The following is a 12826-nucleotide window of genomic DNA, read 5'->3' on the forward strand; positions in this document are numbered from 1 at the left end:
TTAATTTTATTTGGGCAAAAGTTTTTTAAATTTGAAGTAACAAAATTGTTTTGCCTTTTGAGATCTTCTCTCCCATTTTGGTTCTATATTCTCTCATTAACTTTAGTTCTTTTCTTGTCATCTAGTTTATTTTATCCTGTGACCTTTTCCACATAGATGAATTATCCATTTAGAACTTATTGATCCTCTTCTTTTTTTTAAATAAACACATAGCCTGTCTTTACTTTTTTGTTGTTCTTTAAGGATTTTTACTATTATTAACCACAGGAATTTCTAAAGAAATTTTAAATAATAAAATATAAAAGTTTAAAAGTCATAGATATTTTAGAAAGCTATTCCAGTCTTTTCTGCTAATGTAAAAAGAACTAGCCTGTTTCTTTTATAGCTCTCTTGTTTCCTGACCACTCACTCTGATAACTCACCTACTCCTTTTCATATCTAATCTTTAGAATCTCCCAGTGCAGGTCCATTTGGGTATGACTTGTCTTAGTTCTTGAGTTACCGTTTGATGAGGCTACTAAGTTTCTTGGCCCATTTAAAACCTGTTTCTCAGCACTGTCTCCTGGTGTGGGGCACTTGGCTTATTGTACCTTCCCCCTGTCATCCACCTGCCAAGACTTGGGATTGGCAGGTTTGTATGGTGGAAAAAACATTGACTCTGTAGTCAGATGACCCTAGATTTGAATCTCAGTTCTGTCCCTTAGCACCTGGGTGATCTTGGACAAATTGCTTAGTGGGCTTCAGTTTCCTCATTATAAAAGGAAAAGATTGGGCTAGATGTTCCCTGAAGTCTCTTCCAGTTCAAAATCTGTGGTCCTATGACTCCATCCCTAGATTTCAGACCACTGTGCAGAGCACCTTCTCTTTTACTTCAATGACTTTTTTGGCCTTTTTGAAGACCAACTTTCACTTCTGATGAAATAGGCAAGAAAGACCCTTCCTTATATCTGGTCTCTAAAGATTGCTCAGTTCTTAGGCTCCTGGATGCCCTATTGCCTGCCAGACAGTCACTTTCATTACCAGGGCCATTGAGATTCTAATGTGTACTTGATCTGTTGTTATACTTTTTTTATTTGGTTTTCCTGAAGTGAACTTATCAGATGATAAATATAGCTAGATCTGCTTATTAAGAGAAGCCTAACATCTGTCTCTTGTGTTAGCTTGGAATCTGTTTCATTTCTTTGTAGAACCACATAGACATTAGTTAGATCCTGTGTTTCTTATGCTATCTTCTGCAAGGGTCTTCAAAAAACTCACTTGCTTTCTTCTTCTAAATCTGTGGATCCCTATTGGATGTCCCATTAGATTCCTATTTCTAGTCTTACTCCAGGTTCAACCCCCAGTTCATAGGTAGAAATGAGATCACACACTAGTTTTTTGTTTAATTCATGAGCCTGGTTCAAATAACCTTCTCTATCCACTTCCCTGTGTTCTCAAGTTAATGACCCATTCTTACATGCCCTCACTCTCCCAGTTTCCCATGGCTGGAGTTGTTTTCTAGAATTCAGGTTACCAATAGAAGAAAGATGTCTTTGCCTTCCCCAAGCTATTTAATACTTGTTGAAATTAAGAACAATTCACTCTACCCTCTTCTTGCTTTCCTTTCCTGCCCAGTAGGAAAATGTTAAAAAGTATATATGATTATGCTAATACTGACTTAAGTGAAATAATTTGCTTTTATTATCAACATGTGCATGCTTATTGATTATTTCACATTTCACAAATGTTTTTTAAATTCAAGTTGCTGACCAACAGTAACTATGGTTAGGCTAATATTCTGATAATTTCTTGTTTTGTTGCACTTAAAATAAAAATTCAGTTTTGAATTAACTTATTTTAATAATTTTAAGGTAGAACTAAATATAGAAATCATTAGCTGCATATGGTAACATTATGAAGTTTTAGAACCTACCTTGCTCACTTGTTTAGTTTGGTAAAAAAAAAAAGTTTTAATTAATTTAATCATCAAGTATTTATCCTGCTGTCCAAAGTGAAGATTTTTTTTTAAGAATGTAAGAGATGTGAGCATATCTGAAATCAGTAGAAAATGAATCAGTCAATTGAAGAGGTTGAAGATTATAGAGAGAGATGGGGATGATTGATGGACCAGTCTCCTTGAGAAGATGATCAAGGGCAAATGTAGAAGGCCTGAATTTTCCAGGGCCACTTGGCAAGATGGGGCCACTTCATCAGAGATTGAAGGAAAGGAAGAAAAATTAGGAGGGTTATCGTGGGGTTTTAAAATAAAAAGAAGGGACCTCAGTAAACAGCCTCAGTTTTTTCAGTAAAGTAAGAGAGACCGTGAGAGAGTGAGAAGAGGTGGTGTGAGTGTGAGACACTTGGGAGAAAAAGTTTGGAATAATTTATGGGAAATCAATTTCTTTTCAGAAAGTTATTTGCTTAATGCCTCTCATAAATTCTGCTAATACAAATATTATAAAAATAAGGCTTTTCACAAAAGGGTATATCTTTCTCAAAATAAAATCCATGTAGCCTTACAAAGGTAAATTATATGCATGTTTCTTAATCCTTTTCCCTCCCATTTCCTCTTCAACTGTGTTCCACCAGTCATTACCTGCCTCATGTTTCTTCATTTTTTTCCTAGATGTTGGTTTTTTCAGGTCATCCTATAAGCATGCTAGGATCCTCCCTATCCCTTTAAAAATAAAAACAAAACCTCTCCTTAATCCTGTTCCTTGACCTCTAAAATCCATTGTTCTATCTAATGTTTTTTTTAACTGGCAAATTTCTAGAAAGAGTTGATTATTTCTTTTTCTCTTCTCTTCCTCACCCTTCCCATTTTCTCCTCAGCCCCTTAATGTCTGGCTTCTATCCTGATCACTGGACTAAGATTGCTTTCTCCAAGATGACTGTTAATCTCTTCATCACTAAATCGCTCACCTTCCCCCTCCCCCCCTTATATTCATACTCTTTCCCTTCTTGCTAGCATTTGACTATCCCTATCTCAAAACCTTTGACACCTTGGTTAGTTTCCATTACTGTATAATCATCATTTTCCCTCCTTCACTGCCTCTTTATCCTCATCCTGCTCCTTCTTCGAAGTATCTCTCTAGGTCAGTGATGGTGAACTTTTTAGGGAAGGAGTGCTGTGCTTCTGAGTTCAGATTTGGCCTCATGCTTCCTAACTGTGTGACCCTGTGGAAGTCAGTTAACCTCCCACTTGCTAGCTCTTATTATTGCTCTGTCTTTGAACCAATACATAGTAATGATTCCAAAACAGAAGGTAAGGGTTTTTAGTTTTTATTTTTTTAATTAACCTAATAGGGGGCAACTAGGTGGCTTGGTGGATTGAAAGCCAAGCCTAGGGACAGGAGGTCCTAGGTTCAAATCTGGTCTCAGACACTTCCTAGCTGTGTGACCCTGGGCAAGTCACTTAACCCCCATTGTCTAACCCTTACTGCTCTTCAGGTAAGGGTTCAAAAATAAATAAACCTAATATTAACATGTCCCACAAACTAATATTGATGGCATCATCATTCTCTTGATGAAATTGGATTCAAATTTTTTATTTATAGGTAGGGAAAAGAGAGGAGCAATTATTTACCAAGTCTTTTCAATGCTACCTCTGTGGTATTTCTCTTTTCCTCCTTTTCATTTTCATGGTGGCATGGAAAGTACATATCTTTGGAGAAAGAAGACCTGGGTTCACGAAGTTCTACCTCTGATGTCTTTGAGCAGTCATGTAACCAATCTTGGCTTCATTTGTCTTAACTATAAAAAAGGAGATTGGAGCCTTTGAGGTCTTTTTCAGCTCCATATCTTTTGTATGGTCTAATGACCCTAATTCAGATACTCCTCTTTTCTTACCTAAATTATTGTAGCTTCTAACTTGCAGGTACCAAATTGACATTGCTGCCCCAGTGATCTTCCTAATCTACTAGTATTGTGTCACTTTCAAACACTAAAACTTTCTGTGAAAGCTCTTTGCCTACTAAATGAAATACATATACACTCTTCATCTTGGCACTCAAGGCCTTCTTCAGTCTGACCTTTCATGCTTTTTCTCATATTACTACCCTTCATATACTTCCATGTTCTAAAACCCCTCTTTTTGTCTTGACCTCTCCCATCTCTTTGCATATTCTCAATCTTTCTTCTGTGTCTGAAATAGAACTCTCTATTCCCCCTTCTCCCTCTCCTGGACATCACTTTCTTGCTTCAAGGCTCAGGTCAGGTGCTTTCTCTTCTCTGAAACTGAGCTCACTTCTCCCCCTTAGGGGACAGTGATCAGTCCTTTAGGTTTCTTCCAGCACTTTGCCTGGATCTTTACTTTGCTCATATCTCACTGTCCTTGCAGCATAGTTGTTTATTCATCTGTCTTCTCTTCTGATTGCCAATTTTATGTATTCTATGGCTGTGATTATACCTCATATATTCTAGGGACTTAGCAAATGTTTATTGAATTGGCAGTACTTGGATTTCATGTTCTCAAGGACTATTTTAAGTTGCTGTAACCTCTTTCCTGTAAATAATTTTCTAATATTTTTGGTCAGTTAAGTTAAAACTGGGGCAGCTAGCTGGCTAAATGGACTGAGAGCCAGACCTAGAGATGAATGGCCTAGGTGCAAATTTGGCCTCAGATACTTCCTAGCTATGTGACTCTGAGCAAGTCACTTAATGGGTATTATCCCTTACTATGATTCTGCCTTGACACCAATACACAATATTGATTCTAAGATGGATGGTAAGGACTTAAAATTAATTAAATAAACCTGATAATTAGTCTTTTTCACCTTTATCAAAGCTAAAGGAACTATAACTTTAAACACTATTTCAGTCACTCCCTCTAGGTCACCATCAGAATTTTTTGTCATTCTTGTTTAGTTTTTGTGTATGATTGTAATTATAACTATTCCAGTCTTCAAGAACTGCTTTGTTAATCTTTGCATTCTTTTACAAAGGCCTTTGTAGACATCTTTATATTTCTCATACTTGTCAGTACTAATTGCGTTATTATATTCTGTCATGTTAATATGTCATTGTTGTATCTTTAGATTGTTTTCTAATTATGTATAATGTTGCAATAAAAATCTTCTGGACAGATAGATCTTTTAGAATTATAGTATTAATTCTCAGTTTATACCCATAGTTTTCTTGTATAATTCAATGCCTTCAGAATTAGTAAATTAGCTGATAAAATTAGCTGATAAAAAAGAAAGAGTTTGAATTGAATGGACCTGAGACATCTTCTAGACCAGTAGTTCATAACTTTGGCATTTCTGAACTTGGTTTTTAAAAATATTTTGGTACCTAAGTAAGTAGAATTATTATTTCTTAAATAATGCTATCAATTTTATGCATTTAAAAGCATTCTTAGTTCATAATCTTCACCAGATTTACAAAGGTATCCATGACATATACATGCACATAAGGTTAAGAAGCCTTAATCTAGATTAAGCTATTAGTTCTTCTAAGAACTTTAAAATATACTGTTATTTTTTTGTTTTGTTTTATAGAAAAACAATCCAGCTGTGGTTATTATAGGCAACAATGGACAAATACAGTATGATCATCAGAAGTAAGTGTTTATATATTATTTCTGACTTCTGGCTCTTTATTTTACATATGTATCTCAAACTCAGGATTTCTAAAACAGTTGATTATTTTTCACCTAAAGCCCACCCACCCCTTTTGAACTTCCTGATATCTTTTTAGGACTTTCATGTTTCTTGCCACTCACTTTTCACCACCTTGAAGTATCCTCAATATTCTTCCTTAGTCTAGCTGTTCAGGCAATTGCCAATTCTTATCTAATTTATATCTGAAATCTCTAGCATCTGTCTTATCTTCTCCCCTTATATAACTACTATCCTAGAATAATCTGAAATTACCTCTGACTTTATTATTAGTCGCCTCATGGATGTCTCTGCCTCCAGCCTCTTTCCTCTCCTGGCTCTCCTTCCCAGAGCTTTCAGAGTACTGTCTAGGGCATAACTCTGCCAGTGTCACTTCCCCAGTTGGTAAAGTCAGGGAACTCTCTGTCATCTCGAGACTAAAATACAATGATACTTCTCATGACCATTTTATTAAAACTCCAACCATTCCACATTAATTCTCTTCATATATCCTTTGATGACCCGCCAAACTGTATTGATTGTTAACTCCAACATGATATTCTCCTGTCTCTGAGTCTGAATAGGCCATCTTTGTTATTTAGAATGTATCCTCTCCTAATTTCTACTTAGAATTTCTACCTTCCTTCAAAGCTCAGGTTAAATGCTACTTCCTACATGAGATCTTTCCTTATTATTCTTCCAAACTTAGTGCTTCAGTCCAAAAATTTTCATTGATTGACTCCCCTTATGTGTATACATGTGGCATCCTCCCCTAATCCATGGAATGTAAGCTTGAGGACAAGAAGTATTTCACTTTTGTTTCTGTTTTCCTCAGGGCCTCTCATGTAGTAAATGTTTAATAAATGCTTGAATTGCTTTAGTTTTACAAATTTGGACATTCCCTAAAACATAAATGAGATTTTTGCTCCTTAAAAACATTTTTTTAAAAATTTTAAACATTTATTAATATTCATTTTTAACATGGTTACATGATTCATACTCCTACTTTCCCCTTCACCCCCCGCATTCCCCCCATCCATGGCCGACACACATTTCCACTGATTTTATCACGTGTCCTTGATCAAGACCTATTTCCAAATTGTTGGTAGTTGCATTGGTGTGGTAGTTTCGAGTCCACATCCTCAATCATGTCCACCCATGCATTCAAGCAGCTGTTTTTCAAAAACATTTTTTTAAAATAAGAATGATGAAGTGATTTGGGTTTGAAATCCTTGCTTTTGTTTATTCAGTTCTGTTTTAAAGTTATATTGATGAATTACTTCAGTTTATAAGCATAATACATTTTATTTAATGTAAAAATGTTGCAGATTATAGTAATTCCTAGTAATGACATTAGGCTGATAGTCATAAGCCATTGTTGCATTTAATCCCCAAAAGGATATTGGCAAAAACAGGGTTATGGCTATAAATCTAGAGCTTAAATCAAATTGATCACTGAAATAGGTATAGTACTATATTGGGTCTTTTAAAATGCTTTCTAAAAATTCTCATCTTAAATTTCAAAAAATTATCATTTTCATATCCTAGTTAGAACATTAAAAAAGATCATATATGAAAAAGTGAATATTATCTCTACTGCTTGCTTTTTTAAAAATGTGTATAGTGAATTCAACATAATACTTTCAAAGTTGCCCTGTTTGTTGGTGTTTCCTTCTGAACTTTGTATTCTTCTTTGTACTTTTTAAAATGTTTCAATGACCCTCTTTTTTTTTTTTTTTTTTTTTTTTTAAACCCTTACCTTCTGTCTTGGAGTCAATACTGTGTATTGGCTCCAAGGCAGAAGAGTGGTAAGGGTAGGCAATGGGGGTCAAGTGACTTGCCCAGGGTCACACAGCTGGGAAGTGTCTGAGGCCAGATTTGAACCTAGGACCTCTCATCTCTATGCCTGGCTCTCAATCCACTCAGCTACCCAGCTGCCCCCTTCCAGATCAATTATTTTTGATGGCAGATAGCTTCTTTTAAAAAAATTTTATTCTAATATTTCTTGCTGACTCATGGAGTCATTTGTTTCTGTTAGATATGGTTAAATTTTCAGAGTCTTTTACTTGGGTTAGGTTTATTACTTTATGATCTAAGCTATTTATTCTCCTTTCAATTCTTTCTTTAAGAACTTTTACTTCACTTTTTCCCTTGCTTCATTTCTTATAAGTGTTCACATAAGTTCTTGTGCACGAGCCATTTTTTCCTGAGACTGCAGATTTTGAGGAATTACTCTCTACTAGATTGGATTTTTTTGGTATCTAGACCTATTTCTTCATTTATTCATCTCTCTAACCTTAGTTCTTGAATTAGACTTTATGCCAAGGCTAGGCTTTACCCTGTGCAGCACTTTTGGTGTGGTTAGCCCTACTTCGCCTTGTTCTGTATCACTTGGCTTCTTAGATGGTCTCCCCATACTCAGCCAGCCCTCGGCCCCAGGAGCTTTGAGTTTCAGAGTACTTGGTCTTCAAGCCCTTCTGTGACATCTCAGGGCAAAATACTGGGGAACTCAGAGCCTTTGTGCCCAGACTCTTTCCATCTGAGTGGTGCAGTACATGGAGCAGCCTCTCCCAGCCTGGTTACTTGGCTGCTTCCTCAGTGACCCTGTTTGGTTTCAATTATATCCCCCTTCTCGCCCCCCAAACCTCCAAGTTGCTGCCTTAGCTATAGACTCCCAGAGGCCTTTGGTGTCTGGCCCAGCTCTGGTCACAAGGGCTTCCAACTTCTTGTTCTGTGCAAAGTGCCAACTTAGCTGGGACAGGAGGTCCCTTTTTCTTCTGCCTTTGAGCTTCTTGGTGACTATTCATTGAGGTTTCTCTTTAGGCTTCTTAAACATTCAGTTTGGTGTGATTTTTATAGTTTTACTGAAGTGGATGTATGGGAACTAGGCAGTCTGTATTCAGGCAACCATCCTAACTAAAGATCTTTATTTGATCTTAAGACTGACTTATTTAAGAAGAGAAGAAGCCTATTAAAATACATATATAGGATGAATTTATTATCTGGATATTTGAATCTTTTATGCTTCTGATGATTTCTTACTAACCATTTAACTGTAAAAACAAGGGTTGTCCTATTTGAAGTTGATGTGCATTAACTGTTAACCTACTAGTATTCCACAGAGTTTTTCTGGTAAGGAGAAAATTTATTCTTTGGTTTAGAAAATTTAATTTTACTTCTTAAAGGATCTAATATATAGTGTCCTAACTTGATTTTAACTTAAATATTTTCTCTACTTGCACACAAATCATTTTTGCTAATGATTTTCAAAGATGGAATTTCTGAAGTTTTTTGTTTTATCTCTCTTTCTCCATACTACAGTGATGGTGCCAATCAAGCTTTGTCAAGTTGCCAGAGGGACTTTCGTAATAAGCCATATCCTGTCCGGGCAAAGATTACTTATTACCAGAAAACACTGACAGTAAGTAGTGACATTTAACAATGACAATATTTGTAACTGACTTTTATATTGTGATTTAATGCTTGCATATGACTTTCTATACAGTCTCATTTTAACCTCATAATAACCCTATGAGATAGCTACGTCAGGTATTATTATTCCCATTGTACAGATGAGGAAACTGAAGCCAAGTGATTTTCCTATAGCCATCTAGCCAATAAATATTAAGAGGCCTGATTCTTGACTCCCAAGTCTAGTGTTCTTTTCACAAATACTATGTTACTTTTCCAGGGATGACATGTGAACATATGCTTAGCAGGTGTCTTTTTCTCTATATATCAAGTCTTTGATAAGATTGAAAAGATCTTCATTGGTAGCCATTTATATGATATCTCAGGATTAGTGTAAGGCAATAATAATTGCCTTAAAAACTTTGTGTCATGTGAATATCAAATGTGTAACTTTATTAATATCTCTATAGATATATAATATAATTGTACTTTTAATTCTGGATCCTGCTTTTGAAAGGCTCAATACTTGATGATTCTGTATTTGGAAATAATAAATTCAATTCAAAATTCTATACTTGGGCTTTTTTTCTCTTCATGTTACCAAGAGTTATTTTGCCTACTCTCTGATTTTAACACAAAAACAGCATGAAATGATGGCTAGTTATATGGCTTAAACCTTAAACTCAGTTAAATTGCCAAAGGCTGACACTAGGAAGTTGGGTTTACTTTCTTTATAGCCTCTAAGAAGTGTGGGAAGCCAGTCTGCCTCCTTCAGTCCCCTTTTTCCTATATTCACCCTCCATCTTAGAGCCCTTAAGACTAGAGAACTGAAGGTGTTTTAGCCTGAAGAAGACAGGATAATAAGAGAGACATGACAAGGGAGATAAAATTTGTTTGTTCTACTTGGTCTCAGAAAACAAAATTAGGGTAGAAATTGCAGAAGCAGATTTGGAACACTCCATAATAAAAAAATTCTTTACACCGAGCATAAAAATTCAGTTCTTTAAGGATGTTGTAGATTTTTCTCACTGAGATTCTTTAAACAAGGTAAATTAACAACTTCCTTTTCCAGGATGTTACATTATATGATCTGATAGGACTTTTGAGATATGATCCAATGCTGAGATTCTATACATCAAAAATCTTTTTGAGGAATAATTAATTACTTTCTATTACCCCATCATCCCATCCCTTGGTTCAGATAAACATTGCACTAAGCTACTCAGATATAAATCTGTAACTAAAAAATAATTAAATCAGTCTTTTGGCTGCTAGTTGGAAGATAGCAACAATAGTACATTAATCCCAAAACCATGCTAGGCGTCTTTGAATCTAGTTTATTATATATCTGAAATACTTGGCTGTGGGGACAGCCTGATGGGAGGCAAAAAGCCTGAGACTCCATTTAAGTAAAGCCCTGAAGATATGGGAGGTAAAAGCCTGAACCCGTATTGAGCCATAAGGCAGCTGAAATTTAACACATATCTCACCTTTTCACCCTTATCAGTATTTTTTCTTCTCCCTTTTCTCAAATGGGACCCTGAGGAAGGGAAGGAGAAAAGATCAGAACAGGAAAAAAAAAAGGAGATTTGATCCCACAATTTGATTTGATTTTCAGTTAGATTTAATATTAAAGATATATAACTTTGGAAGTTTACTAATGATTAGGATATGAACTGGTGGTACAGTGTAATCTAGTTTATCTCATCAAGTCTTCACAGTGATTTCTATAGATCATAAATCACCCTAGCTTAGATTCCCAAGGAAAAAGGCATACATCAGTGATTTCATGGGTGCGGAAAGGGGGGAAAGCTTGAGGCCACATGCCTCAGGGTGAAAAGGTGAGTGAGGTACATGCTAAACTTCAGCTGCCTTATGGTTCAGCAGGGGTTCAGGCTTTTGCCTTCCATATCTCCAGAGCTTTGCTTCAATAGAGTCTCAAGCTTTTTGCTTTCCATCAGACTGTTCCCACATTTGGCCTTTACCCAAAAGTTACAACTAGCTTCAGTTTTTACAATCACTGAACATCTTGTATGGCTTCATTCATTATTCATCTGTATGCTACACTTCATATCAGATGAAAAGATAGTCATCAGCAAAATCAAGCCATGATCACTGAGAATGAGATGCTAGATTACTGATTACTGATTTTGAAACATATATTCAGTAAAGAATAAGTTAGGCTAGCAATTTCCAAAATGCACTATATACACAAAATCCAATAGGAGTTGAGAAAGATAATTTTAAAACTTTTATTTTTATTTTTTTATCTGGAATAATAAGTAAATGTTAAGTTTTACTGATATTTAGATATGTTAACTTGACACTGGCATCTGTAGTCTGTATTTCAGCTATTCTGGCATTGTATATAATATGTAATTGTGTTGTCTAATGGATATATTCCAGATTGGAGTTTGAGAGATTTGAATTCAAATCCTGCCTCCCACAATTATGTCTATGTAGTATTATTTCTAAAAGTTTTGCTAGTGGTATACTACTTCCATTTGGCTGGAACTTTTTTTTTTGTGAGTGTCCTTTTTAGCTGCAAGAGCCATTAAAATGAGCATCAAAATAAATTAGACTTAGAACCAGACTTTTGAATCTTTGTATCAGAGAATGTCAAACAATTTTTTAAAATAATGAAGCATTTTCAATTAAGTTGCTTTCTCTAAAACATGACTAATTATTATGATGATGAATAATTACTAATGTTTTAGTGAAAAAGGTTTTGTACCATTAATAAAATTATTTTAACATTAATTTTGTCTTTACCTCCTTTTAAATGTCTATTTTTGTGTGTTTTATAATGCTTATATTTGTATAGTAGTATGTGTGTATAATTTATAAGTATATTAGAGAAAGTGCTCAGAGTGGGATGCAGAGTCAAAAAAGTTGTGGAGACACAAGTAGGGATGTAAAGGTCAGACTACTTGGCATTTAGTAATTTTTAAGTTATTTAATAACATTTGATAAAATGTCTCATGCTGTTCTTGTGAAATGATGGAGAGGTGTGGACTAGGCAATAATATAATTAGATGAATTGAGAATATCTGGATTCTAAGAATAATGGTTTACTGATATTCAGTGCCAACTTGAAAGAAAGTCTTCTGGAGGAGAGTACCTCAGAGTTGGGCTTGGCCTTGTGCTTTTTCAGCTTTTTTATTAATGACCGGGGGGCTTGTGAGGGAAAACTGTCTATAATAATATTGTCATTCTAAATTTAATACAGTATGGATAGCTGTAACTCAGATAAACAAAAGCTCTTTAAGGTCTTCAGTAATTTTTAAGAATGTAATGAGGTCCTGAGAAAAAGCCTGAGATATAGAGGGAGTGTTTAAACTTTCTATATAATTCTCTTTCCTCCAACTCTTAGCAAAAGCCTGGCTCACTTTATATGAGTTTTCTCTTTCCTGGATCATGTCCCCAAATCCCTTGACATCCTTCTTCACCATCTCCTTCTTTAGTCTGATTTTTGTAGGAGAGAGGGTCCTTCTCTTTGGCAAGGCGACCAGCCTTTCTGCTCATGCCCTGGATTCTAGCCCCTCCTTTCTCTTCTGGCAGATTACATTCCTCCCCTCCATCCTCTTTTTCATCTTCTGTCTCTTCCTGTTTATTGGCTCCTTTCTTGCTGTCTATAACATCCTTGATCATCTTCATCCTTTAGAACCTTCACTTGGGAACAGCTAGGTGGCATAGTGGATTGGGAGCCAGGCCTGGAATTGGGAGGTCCTGGGTTCAAATCTGGTTTCAGATACTTCCTCATTGTATGACCCTGGGTAAGTCACTTAACCCTAGAGAAAGAATAAGAGTTTAAAAAACAAAAACAACAGCAAAAATAC

At 35.6% G+C, this 12826-nt stretch overlaps 1 protein-coding gene across 1 annotated transcript in view; it reads left to right on the forward strand.

Annotated features, from left to right (window-relative positions):
* Positions 1-12826, forward strand: part of LMAN1 (lectin, mannose binding 1) — a 38157-nt gene that overhangs the window by 9481 nt on the left and 15850 nt on the right. Inside the window, exons 4-5 of the mRNA XM_044657791.1 lie at positions 5478-5539; positions 8898-8997. Of these exons, the coding sequence (XP_044513726.1) occupies positions 5478-5539; positions 8898-8997 (162 nt within the window). The remainder of the gene's footprint in view (positions 1-5477; positions 5540-8897; positions 8998-12826) is intronic.

The sequence above is a fragment of the Gracilinanus agilis genome, chromosome 1 (genome assembly GCF_016433145.1).
Source record: "Gracilinanus agilis isolate LMUSP501 chromosome 1, AgileGrace, whole genome shotgun sequence".
NCBI classification, from domain to species: domain Eukaryota; kingdom Metazoa; phylum Chordata; class Mammalia; order Didelphimorphia; family Didelphidae; genus Gracilinanus; species Gracilinanus agilis.